This window comes from Melanerpes formicivorus, unplaced genomic scaffold (assembly GCF_026170545.1).
Source record: "Melanerpes formicivorus ecotype bairdi unplaced genomic scaffold, bMelFor1.0.p_v2 SCAF_60, whole genome shotgun sequence".
NCBI classification, from domain to species: domain Eukaryota; kingdom Metazoa; phylum Chordata; class Aves; order Piciformes; family Picidae; genus Melanerpes; species Melanerpes formicivorus.
The window spans coordinates 1,223,617-1,243,476 of NW_027142412.1; the positions used below are offsets into that span (position 1 = coordinate 1,223,617).

The 19,860-nt window shown below is 47.2% G+C and overlaps 1 protein-coding gene across 6 annotated transcripts in view; it reads left to right on the forward strand.

Annotated features, from left to right (window-relative positions):
* TAOK3 (TAO kinase 3) overlaps positions 1-19,860 on the forward strand; it is a 120,811-nt gene that overhangs the window by 64,731 nt on the left and 36,220 nt on the right. For all 6 annotated transcript variants that reach the window (XR_010990209.1, XR_010990208.1, XM_068161763.1 and 3 more), the window contains 7 exons: positions 413-458; positions 1,462-1,558; positions 6,402-6,515; positions 7,597-7,688; positions 10,198-10,291; positions 12,035-12,116; positions 19,684-19,851. Coding sequence is in view for 4 of the 6 variants with exons in the window: in XM_068161763.1 (XP_068017864.1) it covers positions 413-458; positions 1,462-1,558; positions 6,402-6,515; positions 7,597-7,688; positions 10,198-10,291; positions 12,035-12,116; positions 19,684-19,851 (693 nt within the window). In the remaining 2 variants the exon portion in view is untranslated. The remainder of the gene's footprint in view (positions 1-412; positions 459-1,461; positions 1,559-6,401; positions 6,516-7,596; positions 7,689-10,197; positions 10,292-12,034; positions 12,117-19,683; positions 19,852-19,860) is intronic.

A 19,860-nucleotide genomic window follows, 5' to 3' on the forward strand; every position in this document is an offset into this window, starting at 1 on the left:
CACACACACACAGAGTGTCTTTATGTGCAGCAGTGTTCATCCCATGCTGCCTGTAAGCCCTTCCACCTGAAGAAACTTCCAGGTAGCTTCAAGGGAGAGGTATGTGGGATATTGGAACAATTCTCTGCTGCTCTGAGGCAAGCCTCTGTGTGTTCAGGCAGATCAAACCATTACTATGGAACTTCCTCTACAGTATCTCCCCCCAAATGTTTCCTTGTCTAAAGCTTCTTTACTCCAATAAAAGATGCCTTGACACTGCTGGAATGTTTGAAGCATTTTATTGTGCTGATGGTTTACTGCACTTCTTGCAGCTTCAGGCTTTAATTGCTTCTGCTGTTTGTCAGCCATTTAAGTAGTAGCTGTTTGTGGGGAAGTGTCTGCTGATATTTAAAAGCATGCTTTTTTCTTGCAGTTGGTTATGGAATACTGTTTAGGATCAGCTTCAGATTTGCTAGAGGGTAAGTGGTTTTGGCATAGGCTTTGGTTTTCCTTTGTGCCCCTTCTGAGTGTAGTGGGAGTCTGTCTCCTCACAGGTTGCTGTTTCACAGATGATAGAGGCAGTCTGGCTGGGCTACTCCATTCTGTACCTGTAATACCTGTGTTTGTGATAGCAAGGGGAAGCTGAGGCTGTCCCAGGAGGCCAGTGCTGTGTAGAGCTGGCATGAACATTTACATGTGGGGAAAATGGAGCTGTAGAAGCAGATAGCTGTGTGCCTGTAATTTGTGCCTTCTTGGTGACTGCAGCAGACTGCCTGTTTTCTGAGTGTCCATGACAAAACCCTGCAGAGATCACCTCTGTCCTTGCCTGGCAGTTTGTAGGGATGGTTACAGATGGTGTTACAGAACAAGAGGCTGATAATGACCTCGAAAGTAGAACAGCAGCACCTGCAGAGGAATAGGGAATCTGAGCCAAGGTTTCAAACCACTCTGCTCTCTGTGGGCCACATGTTCTGTCTCTGAGACACAGCCAAAGGCAGGTGCTGGCCATATTTAGGGATATGGGGAAGGTGCTTTGGGGCATCTTTTTGTAGTTGCTCTTCCTGATTTTCCTGGGGAGGGGGAAAGTGGGAAGTTATCCTCGGTAAGGACCAAGTAAGCAGCTCAAATCCATTTGGCAAGCTGCACTCAGACATACCTCCTGGTGTTAACAGTAGCTGTTGGCCCTAGCAGGACTGTGAAGAAAACTGTGTTTTCCCATGATGTGGAGATACATGCCCAGGCTGTGCATGAACTCAGGAAGGAAACTTAGGAAGGCAGTGGGATGAAGATGATAGAACTGTGTTGAGGCTGGAAGAGGCCTTGGAGATCATCAGGTTCATCTGATGGTGTACCCCTCAGAGCTGGCACAATCAGTGGGGTTGCTGCTCTTTGAAAGCACTGGCTCAGGAGGAGAGCACACTTACCTGCTGATGGTTTTATCTTGGTGTTTTATTTTGGTTTTGGTTTTTTTTTCCCCTGTAGTTCACAAGAAACCACTTCAGGAAGTGGAGATTGCTGCCATCACCCATGGTGCCTTGCAGGGGCTGGCCTACCTGCACTCTCACTGTAAGATTCATAGGTAAGGCTGGAGCTCAGTGCTGCTGGATGGCCTTCATCTTCCACTCGCTGGAGTCTGAGGACTGCTTTGCTGTCTTTAAGCAACTTTGGTAAAGGCTGTTGTACCAAAATTTTCTTCAATGGACCTGTCAGTGCTCCTAATGCCAGGGTAGATGTGTAAATAGAAGCTGTTGGCTGGGGAGGAGTGCATTTTAGTCTTGAGAAGGCTGAGAGGGAATCTTGTCATGCTCTATAAATATCTGAGGGTTGGGTGTCAAGATGAAGGTGCCAGGCTCTTAAGCCTGGCTTAAGAGCCTACCAGGCTCTTAAGTGGTGCCCAGTGGATAAGAGCTAGAACACAGGAGGTTCCACCTTTACATCAGGAGAAACTTCTTTACTGTGAGGGTGATGGAGCCCTGGAGCAGGCTGCCCAGAGAGGTTGTGGAGTCTTCTCTGGAGACTTTCCAAACCTGCCTGGATGTGTTCGTGCGTGACCCTGCTTTGGCAGGGGGCTTGAACTCAGTGATCTCTGGAGGTCCCTTCCAACCCCTAACATTCAGTGATTTTTCTTGGGTGAAATCATTTCACATGGCTGAATTTCAACCTGTGCTGAATTCTCTGCCACTTTTACTCTGCAGACCCTGGTAACAAAGAACACCCCTGACCGTGGGCAGTACACACTGAGAGGGAAATATCACCCTAAATTTGCCAAGTAAGGGCACTGACAGAGCCAGGCTGGTTTTAAGACTAGGCATTGAGCTTTTTAGTTGTTGGGGTTTTTTACATCTGAGTAAATAAAACTTCATGCTTTCAGAAATCAGCTGACCAACATGCAAGCCAAAGGTAAAACTACCTCAGGAGTAACCAGGGCAGGCTGAGGCAAAACTTGCTAACAGGCAGCTCGTGGCTGCTGCTCCTGCATCTGTCTGTCATGATGGGGTAGTTTTCAAGAGCTTGGATTTTTATTGGTTTGTTGGGGGGTTTTTTAGCTCTTTGCCAACAAGCTTGCATGTTCTCATTGTATGTTTTTCTTCTGTGTGTGTGTGTGTGTTCAGTTTTGGATACTAGTGATACATGTCAGGGATTTGTGAAATGGGTGAGGCTGGGGTCAGAGTGGCTGGAGAGCAGCCAGGCAGAAAGGGACTTGGGGGTAGTGGTTGATAGTAGGCTGAACATGAGCCAGCAGTGTGCCCAGGTGGCCAGGAAGGCCAATGGCATCCTGGCCTGCAGCAGGAATAGTGTGGCCAGCAGAAACAGGGAAGTCATTCTGCCCTATACTCAGCACTGGTCAGGCCACACCTTGAGTCCTGTGTCCAATTCAGGGCCCCTCAGTCTAGGAAAGATGTTGAATTGCTGGAAGGTGTCCAGAGAAGGGCAACAAAGCTGGGGAGGGATTTGGAGCACAGCCCTGGGAGGAGAGGCTGAGGGAGCTGGGGGTGTTTAGCCTGGAGAAGAGGAAGCTTAGGGGAGACCTTCTTGCTCTCTGCAACTCCCTGAAGGGAGGTTGTAGCCAGGTGGAGGGTGGTCTCTTCTCCCAGGCAAGCAGCACCAGAACAAGAGGACATAGTCTTAAGCTGTGCCAGGGGAGGATCAAGCTGGATGTTAGGAAGAAATTCTTCACAGTAAATATGTTCCTGTATGCACACTATTGAGAACGAGTTTCTCTCAATGCTCATCAGGACTTTCTATCATAGTGCAATTAGTGTGTTATAAATTCAGTAGTCTCACATGCTGGATACTAGCTATTCTGTGTGGACTTTTCCATTAGGCTGCTTATTGCATATCAGGAACAATGCTGAAGTTATTTCTCTTTCAAACCTGAAGGAATGACTTCGCTGTCACAACCCTAAAGAGAGTTATTGCTGTAAGGACCAGGCAGGTCTTCCCTATCTAGCTGGTTTTCTTCCCAGGGGTGTTCTGCATTTGACTTCTGAGATGGGCAGGCAAGTCTTCTCTCTGTGGGAAAAGAGATTTATGGCTTTCTGATGGAAGTAGCATCTTGAAGAGGAGAGGCAGCTCCTAGCTTCGTTGCTCAGCAATGAGCGGTGCAGTGTGCTGGGCACAGCTAAAGGGGAACTGCTCACCGGGAGGGAAACAGCCCTGCTCCCCTCTGCTGTGCCAAATCCCAGCAGCACTGAGCAAATGAAGCAAAGGCTGCATGAGAAGGAGCCAAAGCTGGCACCGAGGCTGGCAGGTGGGAGAGCAGTGTTTTCCCTGCCCCACAGCAAGGCAGGCGAAGGAGCGTGCCCTGGGATGGAGGGACACCTTGTGGAGATGCACCAACAGAGCAAGGCTCCAGTCTCCCCTCCGGCTCCCAGAGCATCTCTGCTGCCAGCTCCTTCCAGTGCCCCGTTGTGGGATGGCAAAAGATGAGATTAGTTTCTGTTTAACTGCAGGCACAAAGCAAGCCTAAGGTAGTGAATCTGTGTGCTGGTACCTAAGGTGGCTGCCGAGTCCTCTGTTGGTCGTTGTACAGTGAAGGTAGCAGTGGAGATGACAGCAGAGGAGAGCCTGTGCTGCCTCTCCTGTGCTGTTGAGGTGTTCATTCTTGCACATACAAGACACCTTTAGTGCTTGTCCCCCAGCAGAAGTGACAGATGCACAGACCCAAAACAGCTCAGGATGTGTTTGAGTAGCACATGTGTGAAAACCTCTGTAATACCAGTTTTGAAGTGACACTGCCCTGGGAATGGGGGAGTAGAGGAGCAGAGGTTCCTGCTCTGGCTTTGCTGCTGGGAAATTCTGGGGGTGAATTCCTCTCTCTGTGGCTCTTTTTATCCCAGCTTTGCCTTGCCCTGTGTGCTGCCCTTTGGAGACAAAAGCATCTCACCAGACTTTGTTCCATGCTAAATGCAAAGAGTCTTTCAGCTTAAGTGGGGCTGCAGTGATCCTGGCTTTGTGTTTGATGCACCCATCATTCTGCTTTGAGTGTTGCATGTGTGAGCTCTTCCTCTGCAGCACATACAAGACAGCTTTGCTTCCTTCCTCATTTATCTCATTAGCTTGCTTTTCACAGGGTCAGAGTGAGAGTGTGTCTGGCAATACACAGCAGCTTGTTTGTGTGGGAGCTCTACTACTATTGATCAGTGGCTTTGGTGTTTCAGTTGGACACCAGACAAGGAGAGCTGATTTTTTTACTATTATTATTGATTGTTCTTGATGCCTTTTTTTTAAAATGAAGACACATTATAGTGTTTGAAAGAGATGGCAAAGAGACACTGCAGCCCCTCTGGTGTCTGCAGCCTGGCTGCCAGGGATCCCTTACACTGATTCCATTTACCCTGAGGCTGTGCTTTTGCAAAGTCAAAGAGCTTTGCCCATCTAAAGGCATCTGTGGCATACCTAGTGTGTAGTTTTCCCTTCCTTACTGGAGTGCTCCATCAGGGTTTTAAGCAGCTTGCACTGTGTTGTGATTTTTCAGCTGGTGGTGTGTAAAGAGACTTGAATTTCTGCAAGCATTCACAGAGTGATAGGGGTTGGAAAGGACCTCTGGAGGTCATCTAGTGCAACTCCCCTGCCAAAACAGTTGCAACCTAAAGCAGGTTGCACAGGAGAGTGTCCAGGCAGGTTTTGAATGACTCCAGAGACAAACTTCACCACCTCTCAGGGCAGCCTGTTCCAGTGCTCTACAACCCTCAATGTGAAGCTCTTCCTCATGTTCAGAATCATAGTGTCATAGTATCAGTCAGGGTTGGAAGGGACCACAAGGATCATCGAGTTCCAACCCCCCTGCCATGGGCAGGGACACCCCACACTAGATCAGGCTGGCCAGAGTCTCATCCAGCCTGGTAATCATAGAACCACTAAGGTTGGAAGAGATCTCAAAGATCATCAAGTCCAGCCTGTCACCCAAGACCTCATGACTACTAAACCATGGCACCAAGTGCCACATCCAATCTCCTCTTGAACAGCTAAGATGGAACTTCCTATGTTCAAGTCTGTGCCCACTACCTCTTGTCCCATCACTGGGCACCACTGAAAAAACATTGGCCCCATCCTCCTGGCACCCACCAAGTGGCATCCTCCTCCTTTCATGGGATGGGTGAAAGAAAATAAATATTTCAGCTCTGTCTCAAACCCTGAACAGGATCATTCCAGGTGTCTTGGAAGGTAGGCAAATGGAGGTAACCTTTTTAGGCTTTCATGGGCACTCATGTTGAAATGAGCCCACGTGCTGCTGGAGTTCAGAAACTTACAGTGCCAAAGGTGTTGAATATATCTTGGGCCTTATGTGTGCCATTGGTGTCATGATGGTTGATCTCTTGAGTGTTTGAATTCACAGAATCATAGAATGGCTTGAGTTGGAGGGCACCTGAAAGGTCATTGAGAACTGGAGGAGGGATCAGAAAAGAGAGCCCCAGGGCATGCAAAGGATGAAAATAACATGGCTGACATTGTCTAAGGGTGTCACAGCTGGGTGGTAGGATACCTCCTAGATCTTAGTTTGGGATCTCAACCTTGCAACCATGGCTCATCTCTTCTTCATAGATTCATACAATGGTTTGGGACCTTCAAGGTCATCTAGTTCCAAGCCCCTGCCATGGGCAGGGACACCCTCCACTAGGAACAGGTTGCTCAAGGCCTGGCTTTGAACACCTCCAGCGAGGGTGCATCCATGACCTCCCTGGGCAATATGTTCCAGTGTCTCACCACCCTTTTTCCCTCACCCTTTGCCATTTTGGGTACAGACAGGTTTTGGTTCTCTAGCCCAGCCACCCCATGTACCTCTAGCTTTCTGGACTTGGAACGCTTACCTGATAAAAAGTTAGTGGAGTTCTGTGTGTTTGGAAAGTTATTTTTCTACTGTAACCAGAACCATCCTTTGTGTGTGTGTGTGTTTGTTTTTCTTTCTTTTTCTTTTCAAGGGATATTAAAGCTGGAAATATTCTTCTAACAGAACCAGGTCAAGTGAAACTAGCTGATTTTGGGTCTGCATCTATAGTTTCCCCTGCCAATTCTTTTGTGGGAACGCCTTACTGGTGAGTGAAGCCTTCAGTACTTTGGTCCTCTTTTAAGATCCTTCTCTTCCATCTTCAGCATTTTACAGTCTGAAAATAATTTCTGGCATAGAGACTTTCTTAACCAAGCAGTTTTCTTTAAAACCCCTGTGTCCAGCTCTTCAGGAAATGTGCTCATCCTCGGTGCCCAGGAGCAGAGGCAGGCAGTGCTGCCCTGTGCAACGGCACCGGTTCACGTTTTGACTGGTGCACTGCCAGGGGCTTAGAAGGGATTAACACTTGCCATAGGTAATGGAGCTCTGAGAACCACATGGAGCAAGGGAATCCTGGTCATCTGGCCATGGAGGCTGGGAATCACACAGCTGCTTAAATTCTGTTTTGAAGAAACTTCCTCAAGGGTCACTTGAGTTGCTTGGCATTCCTCATGGAGTGGACCAGCATAGCTTTATGCTCCACTTATTTTGTGGCAGATGCCCCAGGCATTGGTGGGAGGTCACCTATTGCCCAACCTCTGAACAAGTCCATTTGGCAGGAAGCCTGCTTCATCCTTGAAGAGCAAGAGTTAAGAGGCTGATTTTTTGCAGGCCAGGGCCTGCTGCTGCTTTCATCTACTGTTTATCCCCTGCTCCTGAACCATCATATTTCTGCACTGTTCTGGATTTCCTTATTCCTTTCATAGCTACACTCACAGGCTGCATATATCTGCTGGAAAATTATCCTGGTGTGCCAGTGGAAAAGTCACCATCTCTGGTGAGAGTGCAAGTGATGCCTTTAGGACTCTCCCAGCCCTTGCTGTCTGCCTGCAGGTACAATGCCTTGGAGATGGGTGTGGGTCTCCCATGTGCCAGCATGTTGTGCTAACAGCAAGATGAGCAGGTTGGCCTCTTATTTACTTTCCTTTCTTAAACTCCCTCTTGGAAGAGCTGCTAATGCAGGCAAGCATTGTTTCATTTCAGCATGGCTTTACTCAGCTCCACGCTGGCTCTTTGAGTTCTGGTCTGCTGCGCTGCTGAAGATGACGAAAGCCATCTCACTTTGAGCTCTGTGCTGGGAGTCATGATTTGTATCCCCTAACCTGCATGTTTTGCACTGTGGTTGGTAGGATGGCACCAGAGGTGATCCTTGCTATGGACGAGGGACAGTATGATGGGAAGGTGGATGTCTGGTCTCTTGGGATCACGTGTATTGAGTTAGGTGAGTAAATGCTTGGCAGATGAGATGAATAATGAACTGGCTGCAATATTTATTGGGAAGTCCTGGGGAAAAAAAAAGGGAGATCCTTACTCCTCAGAAGTTGTTTTTTCTTCTTTTAAAAAGCCTGGCTTTGAAAGCACTGACAGTTGAGTTAAACCTTTTTACTCCCTGGCAAATCAAGAGCAAGCCACTAATGCTGCTGTGCTTTAATGTTAATCTGGTGTGCTCAGTTCCTCCCTGATACAAGACTCAAATCCTCCAGTCACTGAGAGGAAACTGTGACTTGGAGAGTCTATTTTTTTCAAGCTGGGTCTTGAGAGAGTTGTTCCAGCTGTTGTCAAGTGAACTGGTGTCCTAGGAACTGTGTGTCAGCAGGGACCTGCATTTAATTTTCAATTCTTCTTACTTCCCCACTCTCTGAAGCAAAAAATCTTCAGTCTCAGCTGAAGGTTTGTGACAGGGATCAACGTGGACAGGTCCTTTACAAGAGAAGAAAAGGGCTTGCCCTGCAAAAGGCAAATGACACACATCCACACAAGCTGAAGCAGATGTAGATGTGGTAGCAGGTATACAGAGCAGATGTGTGCACTTTAAGTTTGAAGACTGACATTGCATGTGCTGAGTGCATTGTTTTCAAAGATAGTCTTGATATGGATTGGATTTGCCTTAACAGTGCATCAAGAACTTACTGTGAGGGCACCTTCACTAAAAGTATTGGTTATAGATGTATAATCAGCAGCCACAGGTGAGAGAACTGTGCCCAGTTCTGGTGCCCCCAACATGAGAAGGACATGGAGCTGCTGGAGCAGGTCCAGAGGATGGCCACAAAGTTGAGCAGCGAGCTGGAGCCACCTCCCTTATGGGGACAGGCTGAGGGAAGCTGGGGCTGTTCAGCCTGAGGAAGAGAAGGCTCTGGGGAGACCTTAGAGCAGCCTTCCAGTACCTGAAGGGGCCTGTGGGAGAGCTGGGGAGGGGCTTGTTAGTGATGGGATGAGGGAATGGATTGAAGCTTGAGTGAGAAGATTTAGACTGGAGATTAAGAAGAAATTCTTTCCAGTGAGGGTGGTGAGGCACTGGAACAGGTTGCCCAGGGAGGTCGTGGATGCCCCCTCCTTGGAGTTGTTTAAGGCCAGGCTGGATGAGACCTTGAGCAGCCTGGTCTAGTGGAGCCCGTTGCAGAGGGTTGGAACTCGATGATCATTAAGGTCCCTTCCAACCCAAACCATTCTGTGAATCTATGAGATGCAAATAAGGGGCTGTACAAAATGGGTGGAAACATTGAGTCCAGCACAGATCTGGTAATGGTGTAGCTGACTCATGACCTCCAGTGTCGTATTTGATGTGCCAGCACTAACACTGTGCTGACACAGCCTCTACTTTGCTGTGAAGAATTGCCACCATTGGAAGTTTTAGGAGCATTTTCTTCCACATGGCCACCTATTCAAGTTTGTGTGGAGTTCAGGTGTGGTACAGCCTCTCAAGGAGCACAGCAGGCTTTGTGCTACCCTGCACAGGAGCTGAGTCTAGAGTTTTTATAGAGATTGTTTCAGTCAAGAATCTCAAAGCCATTTTACATAGTCCCTGGGTTTGCCTTTTTTTTCCCCCTCCTTTTGAGAAGTATGAAACTTAAAAATAAACAACCAACCACCTTTGAACTTTGCCTGTGCATGATTCTGTGTCTGAACACGGGGTCAGCTAGCAGTGGGAGGAAATCTCTCGCTGAGCAGCACTTGGCTTGCCTTGAATGCCGATGTCTTAATTTCTTGTGTGGCTGATGAAAGTAAATAGTGTTTAAGGCAAAGAAAATGGGGTGGTTTGCGTGCATGCTGCATGTCAAGGACAAGTGATTGCTCTGACCTGACATGAACTTCCAAATCCTGGCATCCTGGGCTGATTGGCATGGCTGACCTTAGTTGGCGGTGAGAAGTAGCCTGTCCCGATCTGTGTGAGAGCTGCTGCGCTCCCGGAAGGCCAGGGGCTGGGAGGTAGGTGTCCTCTTGTTGCAAGGACTAGGAGGAATTCAAGTTAGGGGGGAGTTAATGATCAGTCTGGCAAGGGAATTTGGCAACAGGTCCTGCTTGCAGGTGAGTGCCAAGTTGAAGAGGCAGTTGCTCTTTTCCCTTAGTGGAGGTGCTGCAGCAGTGCCTTAAAGATCTGCAGGGGATTGACACCTGAATTTCCTAGCCCTGCCATGCTGTGTGCTCTGCTGCTGCTGATTCTTACCATAGCAGGTCAGGTGTGAAACGTTGCAGCCAAGGTAAAATGTACTGGAAACCTTTCCTTCTCATTTGCATCCTGTTCTCTTTTTGGATTCCATCCTCCCCCCTTCAAGTGAGTAGCAGCTTTCCTCGAGTGGTTGTCCTGGGCTAACCTGGGATAGTGAAATGATGAGCTTAAATGCACTGATGACAGCCAGAATCTATTAGCAGTGATACCTTGCTCATACTTTGCATGTCTTTCTCCTTTTCTTTCCAGACTGCCTTATCACACCTTTCTCTTCTCTTTCTAGCTGAAAGGAAGCCTCCTCTTTTCAACATGAATGCAATGAGTGCCTTATATCACATAGCCCAGAACGACTCCCCTACGTTACAGTCAAATGAATGGTAAGAGACTGCCTTTGTTTCCCTGGAAATGCTCTGCATGGTTAAAGTCTGACAAGAAAAGTATTTGTTGCAGCATAGTGATTTTACTGCCTTCTCAAATAGTGCTCCTGTGTAGGCAGGCTCAATTTTGACCTTCTGTCACTTGGGCTGTGTTACAATCTGAATGTGGAGGTGTTAATTATGGGGCTGTAGATGCTGTAGGAATTAAAATATCCTTGGATGCATTAAGCCCGCTGTAACTCAGCATCAGCAAAGTTTCCAGCTGCAAAAGAACCTTGACAGAAGAATTGTTAGCATTGTAGTGCAGCTGAACTGTGGAGGAAGGGAAGGCAGAGGCACACAGAATACAGAGGTAATTAGAGTTCTTCAGTCAGGGGCTTCCAAAGTCGTCAGAGCTCTGAGGCCAGTCAGCAAACCCCATGCTTACAGGCTTGTTGCAGAATCTGAGCTTTGCCCCAAGAATGCTTTGCTATTCTGTGGGAGTGAGATGTTACCCCATCTCCTGTTCCCCTTGCCCAAGGGTGAGATGCAGCTATCACAGGGTGCTTGGCAGAGCCTGCAGATGGCTCAAAGCAGCAGCTCCTGGAGAGGTGGGAAGTTCCCCCAGTTACTCTGCTGGATGTCGAAGCACCTTCATGGTTTCATTGCTGATCATTTTATCAGAACCACTCCACCCCAGTTTCCTTATTTCATCTTCTCTGCTTTGTCTGTTTTTTAAGATTCAAATGTTTGCCTCATATCTGCACACACCAGTACCCATGTTCTGTGCAGAATTTGCAATGCAGAGTAGAGACAACTTGTGAAGACAGCCTAAGAATCAATGCTTTTGATGACAGGCACTTTGTTTAGACTCACCTGTTTGCTCTCTGGAGCTTTGAGAACACAGGGAGTAAGCAAGATGCCTTTTATGCTGCTTTCAACTTCAGTGGCACCTAGAAGATGAGTTTTCTTCTCTCTAGTTGTGATACAGCCTCATATAGCCAAGGTTTTGTTGAGCTGAGCATTGCTTAGAGAGCTGGAGAGGGACTTTTTACAAAGGTATGTAGTGAGTGACAGGATGAGGGGTAATGGCTTCAAACTGGAAGAAGCTGGATTTAGCTTAGACATTAGGAGAAGATTCTTCCCCTTGAAGGTGGTGAGGCAGTGGAACAGAATACCCAAAGAGGTGGTGGAGGCTCCAAGCGTGGAAGTGTTCAAGGCCAGGCTGGACAGGGCCTTGAGCAACCTGGTTTAGTGCAAGGTGTCCCTGCCTGTGGCATGGGGGGTTGGAAGTAGATGATAACTTGAAGGTCTTTTCCAACCCAAACCATCCTGTGATCCTATGATTATATCAAGGAGCTTCAACACTGACTCAGTACAAGTGGTAAGAAACTTCTAGAGGGGTAGAGATCTGCTTCATCAGCTCATTTAATGAGTGCATTTCAGGGGGGACCAATAACTTCTTGCAGCTGAAGCAAAATTGAAACTGGTGGCTGGTCCACATAGTTCTTGCTTGGCTTCCAGGTAGGGGTTGGGGATAATTGTGTGTCCAACTGCCTTAAACTATTGAAGGGGAACTGATGGGAACAGCTTCCTCAGACCTGGGAGAAGTCCAGGTTGTTGCTCTGCTCTAGACCTGAAGAACAAATCACTCAAGAGTCTTTCTTTTGCTTTAAGCTGATCAGTCTGTGTGTATGCCAGCTCCTGAGCTGCTGTCTCATTTAGAACTGTGTTTTTTTTGTGTGTGTGTGTTTTTATTCACAGGTCAGACTCCTTTAGGGGCTTTGTTGATTACTGCTTACAGAAAATACCTCAGGAAAGGCCGTCCTCAGCAGATCTGTTACGGGTAATTTTTCAAAGCTTTTCCAGAAATTTAAGGGGGAAAATGCTTGTGTCTGCCACAATGATTCTGAAGGTTGTGAACAAATATTGGCCCTTAAAAAAAAAAAATAATTAAAAAGTGTTGGGTTTGCTCTCATCTGAATCAATAGTGTGCCCAGGTGGCCAAGAAGACCAAGAGCATCCTGGCCTGCAGCAGGAATAGTGTGGGCAGCAGGTGCAGGGAAGTCATTCTGTCCTGTGCTCAGTGCTGGTTAGGCCACACCTTGAGTCCTGTGTCCAGTTCTGGGCCCCTCAATTTAAGAAGAATATTGAGACACTTGAAGGTGTCCAGAGAAGCGCAGCAAGGCTGGGGAGGGGTTTGGAGCACAGCCCTGTGAGGAGAGGCTGAGAGAGCTGGGGTTGCTTAGCCTGGAGAAGAGGAGGCTGAGGGGAGATCTTATTGTTCTCTCCAACTCCCTGAAGGGAGGTTGTAACCAGGTGGGGGTTGGTCTCTTCTCCCAGGCAACCAGCACCAGAATGAGAGGACACAGTCTCAAGCTGTGACAGGGGAGGTGTAGGCTGGGTGTTAGGAAGAAATTCTTCCCATCGAGAGTGATTGGCCATTGAAATGTGCTGCCCAGGGAGGTGGTGGAGTCCCCATCACTGGAAGTGTTTAAAAAGAGCCTGGATGAAGCACTTGGTGCCATGGTTTAGTTGATTGGATGGTGTTGGGTGATAAGTTGGACTGGATGGTCTTGAAGGTCTTTCTCAACCTGGTTAATTCTATTCCCATAGAGTTTTGAGGTCTTCTAAAGAGTATTTTTTAGGCTGCCTCACTTTGTTTCCTGACTTTGCCTGTTATGTCAGTGACAGTTCTTTTCATAACATGATGCCCACCAGTTGACCTACTGAAGAAAAGCAGAGGTGGGCTGTGTGCTGAAACAGTTCTACTGATCAGTGAGGAGTTATCTGTGGGAGCAGCCCTGCACCCTGCTCCTCTTACAGCCCAGAGCTCTGCAGAGTTTATTTGTGTAGAGAAGTTGAAAGCCTCTTGCAGTAGTAGGGTGAGTAACAGGGGGTTTAGCTGAAGGAAGGACCTGTCAGGAGGAGGATAGAAGGATTTAATCTTGATTTTTATCTTCTAGTAATTTTTATCCCAAGACAATGCTGTGCATACTTTAACTCCAAGTATTACCAAGGACAAACAGATCTGTGCTGCAGAAGTGACTTCCAACCAAGATTTTCCTGTGTGGGCAAGACTTAGGAGTGTTTCCTCCTGCTTTGGTGAAGAAGGAATTTTCACCAGCCTCTTTGCTGTCAGTAGGATGCTCTGAGGTGTGACCATGCTGCACTGTGGTCTCTGAAAGAGCAGACAAAAATGAGGGAGGAAACTGGGAGCAACCCTCTTTGCCCTGTAAGTGGGAGCAGAGAGAAAGGGGAAGCTATAAATTGGTGCAGCCTGTGTGAAAGCCAAGACCTTTTTGGAGCAGTTATGCACTTTGTAACTGTTAACTTGCTCCTTCTCTTTTGTGTGTTCTTTTCCTGCTTACCTTCTCCAGTAAGGAACAGTAGTATTTTTCTGTTGTGCAGTAAGCACTTCTTGCTACCAAACTTCTCTGCCATGTCAGTGAGATTTAAGGCTGACCATGTGCTGCAGGCTTTCTCTGTGGAAGTGATAGGGCAATCTAAAAAGCCATTTTAATTGCTACTCAAAACCTGGGCTTAAGCAATCTTCCTAAGATGCATAGGCAAGAGCAAATCTTATGCAGAGCTAGTAGTACTTTGAGAATTATGCTCCACATGATCAGAGGATTGAGCTCTTAATAAAGATTTACAGATAGTGGCTGATTATGTAAAGGAACATGGGTATTAGAGATGGAAAGAGACTGAATGACTTAGATTTATCTCCTGGTCAGAGCAGGATTGTTCTGTGTGGGGAACTCTGGACTGTCCTGTCTTGTCTTTTTTTGGACAGATGCAGATGGAGTTCAGGAAGGTTGTCTTGACCTTTGGTTTTTTTCTTTAGTGATGCTAATGTGAGCATGATTAATTCTTTATCTGCTCATGCCTCTTGAATATGTATCTCTTCGTGATCTATCTGCCTGGTCTTGAGTTCAGCTCTTGGGTTTGCTCCATCCTCGTAAATCAGTCATTTGGGCCTTGGATGGTTCACTTTTGGAGTTGTTTTCCTGGCACTCACACACATGTCATGAGATGTTACTCCAGGTGTGGTTTCTTGGGAGCTGGAAAAGGCTGCCTGAGCTCTGTGGTGTTTCAGTAGGAGATTTTGGATGCAATCTGGTGCAAAAGTCCTGATGAATTTAGTGCCACCTGTAAATCCCTCCTCATACTGTTACATACTAAACATACTCTGCATCTGGTTATTTTTTTTCCCCTTTTCTTGTGCATTTCCATGCTACTTCTTTTCAACTTCTCTCTAATCATGCAGTGTTGTATTTCTGCCTGTGTTTCTGATGGCCATTTTCCAATCATTTCTCTGTTCTGGAAGGCTTTTGAGCCATTCCTCCTGATTCATTAATGTCTTGTAATGTGTTTGCTTCTATTCTAGATTCATGCATCATGCTTAGCTGTTAAAAATAGGACTAACAGGATAGGCCTTGGTTAGCTTCTTCCCTTAAACTACCGATATCAGAAGGTGTTTCTATCCCTTTAATAGTTCCTATGCTGAACCCCATTAATTAGAACTGGCTTTGGATGTGTTTCATTTTGGAAAGGGCTTTGCATGGGTTCATAATTGTCAAGAGTTTGAGGCCTGTGCTGGCAGTGATGAGTCCAGGGTTTGCCAGAGTGCTGTCAGTGAGTCATAAATCAGTTTCAGTTTTAGTTGCTGGGGTCTGCTTTACCTAAGAGGTGGAGGAACTGCTTATACACCTGAAGGCTTTGGGAAGTTCAGGGGCAGCTTTCTATTGGAAGGTAGGGATGTTTGAAATCCTTCCTTTCTTTAAAGCTGATTAGTGGCCCTGCTATTCCTCTGGTTGCTGCTGGTGAGAATTGCATGGCATGCTGCTCTTCCACTCCAGGTAAACAGGACTCGGTTCTTCCTTAAATCTCTGAGCAGAGTTGCTGCTGGCTCCACTGAGTGCTTTGCTTCATTTCCACAGTAGGTTAGATTGCTGCTCTGTGGCTACCTGACAGACTTTTCGTGCTGGCTTTTGTTCTAGGGCTACCATTCAGCCTTTGTTTTGTGGCTTCTCTTGTTGCTCTTTCAGCTCAGTAAAATGCATTTTCACAGAGGCTTTTGTGCCTCTTGGGTTCTTGAAGAGAAACCAAAACCCTGTGCTCTTTACTGAAGCTGGCTTTGGGCTTGCTCCCATCCTTGCTTTAAGCCTGGACCACACAGTGTCTTTAACTCTCATGCCTCCACTCTGCAGGTAAATGCTGATGAATGAGCTTGTTTGTCCTCTCTTCAGTGCTGGTCTGCTAGGTTGTTTTTTTCCTTCCCTGTGATGGATTTGTGCTGTGGCACATAACCAGCATTTTGTTCTCTGGTTCTGCTTGCAGCACCCTGACAATCCTTTGCCCAGCTAATAGGTTTATGCTGTGGGCTTCAGAATGATTCATTCATGTGGATTGGCAGCCTTTCTGCTCTCTAGGAATAGTGCAAGTTCATTGAAGGAGATGATTTCATGAGTACCTTAAGTTGGAGTCTGTGCAAACAATTGGAGCCGAGCTATCATTCATAAGTCACATCTGCTCAGCCTTTGGGTTTGGGTTTAGACTTTCAGAACAGGACCCTAGATGTTCCCTCCTGCAGTAGCTCTCCCTAAAGCTTGTCAGATGACAAGTCTGAAGATCTGTTTATCTTTTGAGGGGTTTTCACTTGTGTTTGGGAGACAGGGACAGAGCAAATTGCTATTTCTTTTCGTGGCCACATCTTCTTAGAGAACTGAATTTCAAAAGAGGTCTTTGAGGAGGAGCTGAGTTTCCATTCACCACCACAGATAAAAATAGTCAAGTGGCTGTAGTGGTAGTTTCAACTGCATTTTAATATCCCACTAGTTCTTCTCCCTCTTAAAAGCAACTCTAATATTTATTTTAAGCACTTCCCCCCTGTTTTTCTCAGCTAGTGTGACGTTCTCGGGAGACTTGAGTTCTGTTAGTCATTCCTCCAGCCCGCTCGGTTCATGCCTTCAAACTAACCTCTTCCTCCCTTTGTGTCTAGTTTGAGTTTGTTGTTTGCTTGTGGCTTTATTTCCCCCCAACCTTCTCAGTTTAGGGAAAGTAGACAAATCCTTTCAGCCATCATTTCTTAGTTGCACAGAGCCTAGCCTGTAGGGCTGCCTGTACCTTGTAAGTGCAATTTAGACAACGAGATAAATGTAAGCGAGCAGAGTTGTGCTCTTGTAACACAAGAGCCTTTGGTGCATCTGCCCTACAGCTTCCCTGTGGTCCCACTCTGCTATTTGAGTAGCCCTGGAATACAAAGCACAATCTTTCCACTGCAGTGAATATTTGCACTGCTAAAGAATGGGTGCAAACAAATAGAAACTGGGCATATAGGATGGGTTAGCATTTAACAAGTCTGAGTGCCGGGTGCTGCACGTGGGCCACAACAGCCCCAGGCAGTGCTACAGGCTGGGGTCAGAGAGGCAGCCAGGCAGAAAAGGGACCTGGGAGTAGTGGTTGACAGCTGGCTGAACATGAGCCAGCAGTGTGCCCAGGTGACCAAGAAGGCCAATGGCATCCTGGCCTGCAGCAGGAATAGTGTGGGCAGCAGGAGCAGGGAAGTCATTGTGCCCTGTGCTTAGCAGTGCTGAGGCCACACCTTGTAGTCCTGTGTCCAGTTCTGGGCCCCTCAATTCAAGAAGGACATTGAGACACTTGAACATGTCCAGAGAAGGGCAACAAAGCTGGGGAGGGGTCTGGAGCACAGCCCTGTGAGGAGAGGCTGAGGGAGCTGGGGTTGCTTAGCCTGGAGAAGAGGAAGCTCAGGGGAGACCTTCTTGCTCTCTATAACTCCCTGAAGGGAGGTTGTAGCCGGGGGGGGTTGGTCTCTTCTCCCAGGCAACTAGCACCAGAACAAGAGGACACAGTCTCAAGCTGTGCCAGGGGAAGTTTAGGCTTGAGATGAGAAGAAAGTTCTTCCCAGCAAGAGAGATTTGCCATTGGAATGTGCTGCCCAGGGAGGTGGTGGAGTCCCCATCACTGGAGGTGTTCAGAAAAGGCTTGCATGTGGCACTTGGTGCCATGGTTTAGTTGTCAGGAGGTGTTAGGTATTAGGTAATAAGTTGGACTGGATGATCTCTGAGGTCTTTTCCAACCTGGCTGATTCTGTGACTATGATTTCAGTTCAGCAGCATCATTCCAAATGCATTACTGCTTTCTAAACATTATCTACAGTAAGATAAAAATGGTTAGCCTTTTTCTTTTTATTTTTGGCTTTTTTTTCTCTTCCATAATCATAGATAAGCTGCAGATTGTTGCTGTGTACAGAGAAATAAATAGTGGTTATCTGTGTTGAGGAGCAGAAATGATTCATTTTGCTTCTGTGTGAAATGATGGCTTGAACTTTCTGCTATAATTCAAAACACCACTACCACCAGCAAGAAAACCCCAGCCTGCTAGGGAAATGACTGCCTGTCCCCAGTAGCAAAACTCAACTTGACAACAGTTTGAATTCAGTTAAGAGCAAGAAATGAGCCTGTGGCATGATACTGTCTGTGTTTATTTACAAGTCATTAAGAGAAGAGCAGCTCATCCTTTTGACTCTCTTCCACGATGGCTCTCGTTTTAAGGAGGGCAGGGTTTCCCTGTGTCCCTTGCTCCAGACACAGTTGTATTGGTTCTTGAACTTGAGGAATGGCAGCACATCTAGGGTAGACATGCCTCTCCCTGTCCCATGGGGACCCTCTAGAATAGAATAGAATAGAATTAACCAGGTTGGAAAAGACCTTGGAGATCATCCAGTCCAACCTATCACCCAGCACCATCTAATCAACTAAACCATGGCACCAAGCACCCCATCCAGGCTCTTCCTAAACACCTCCAGGGATGAGGACTCCACCACCTCCCTGGGCAGCACATTACAATGGCCAATCTCTCTTGCTGGGAAGAACTTCTTCCTAACATCCAGCCTAAACCTCCCCTGGTGCAGCTTGAGACTGTGTCCTCTTGTTCTGGTGCTGGTTGCCTGGGAGAAGAGATCAACCCTCACCTGGCTACAACCTCCCTTCAGGTAGCTGTAGAGATCAATAAAGTCTTCTCTCAGCCTCTCCAGGCTAAGCAACCCCAGCTCCCTCAGCCTCTCCTTATAGGGTTTGTGCTCCAAACCCCTCCCCAGCTTTGTTGCCCTTCTCTGGACACCTTCCAGCAAGTCAACATAGAATTCTAGTCTAGTCTATTCTATTTCCTAAACTTGAGGATTCATGCAGATGGGATCCAGCTGTTGCAGCTCTCTACCAAAAGGCCCTTGTGGCATTTGCAATACAGGGTAGACTTCATTCCCATTTCTCTCTTTCATTGTTGATGCTTCTGCAAAGGTGTAGAAGATGTTTGTGCCTTCAGGACATCTCCTGTGGTACATCCTCATCAGCACAACCAACAGTAGTGATCCCAAATAGAATATTGGCAAGTGTGTACTTGGGCTCTCTACTTTAGTCAGAGGTTACATGGGAAAGCAGCAAGGCTTTCATGCTCCTCTGCTGGTTGCACAGCTCAGGAGAACATAGCTGTTAAGTCAGAGAAGAGCTTTTAATCATATGCTTAAATACCATTGAAGAATTGATTGTGAAGCCTGCCCTTCAAAGCTGCACTTCTAGAATGCCCTTAGCAGGAGCTGGTAAGAATGTGATTTGACTTCAGCTACAAATGTCTTGGGTGTAAAAGAGCTTCACAGCCTTCTTACTGATTTTGTGACTTGGAATAGATAGATGAGCTTAGGCAGGTAGCTTTGCACATTCAGGGCTGGTTCTGCTTTGTCCTTTATGGATTTTGTTCATTCTCATGTCCTGTGCTTCTGTGAGGTTTGAAGTGACACCATCTTGTACCTAGAGTGCTTCGAGTGAGTGCGCTCAGGAAGGGACTGTTGCCTGGAGAGCTCAGAAAACCTCACCCTGCTCCAAACTGTTTCAGTGCAGACAGAAAAGTGAATTGGAGAGTCAAGGTTAAAGTGAGCTTGTGAGGGCAGCCAGAGCTCACACCTTTCCACCCACTGTCCAGCTTCTCCTGCTGCTGGTGTTTTCTGGGCACACAGACACACGAGAGTTTCAGGTAGCAAAGTGGTTTTGCTTTGCTTCCGATACTCTGCATTCGATTGAGTGCGGAGCTTGAGCAGGTCCTCTGACTCCCGAACCAAAGGTTTTGCAGCCTGCCCTTCAAAACTCATGTGGTGATGAGCACAGTGTATTCAGTGGCCAATGTGTTTGGAATCTTTTATAATGCGTATTGCTAATTATGGAAATAGGAACGGGCCAATTAGTGTCATGTCAGGTGTCTCGGCAGTCACCCTCTCCCTGTTTGTACATCCACAGACTGCGCTGGGTTGGAAGGGACCCTCAAAGGTCATCTTGTCCAGCCCACCCATCAAGCACCCTCCTGTCGTGGCTGAAACCCTGGGTTTTGTTTTCCTCTAGCACGACTTTGTTCGCCGAGACCGGCCCCCAAGGGTACTGATAGACCTCATCCAGAGGACCAAGGATGCGGTGCGGGAGTTGGACAACCTGCAGTACCGGAAGATGAAGAAAATCCTCTTCCAGGAGACGCGGAACGGCCCCCTCACCGAGTCTCAGGAAGAGGAGGAGGTACTTCTC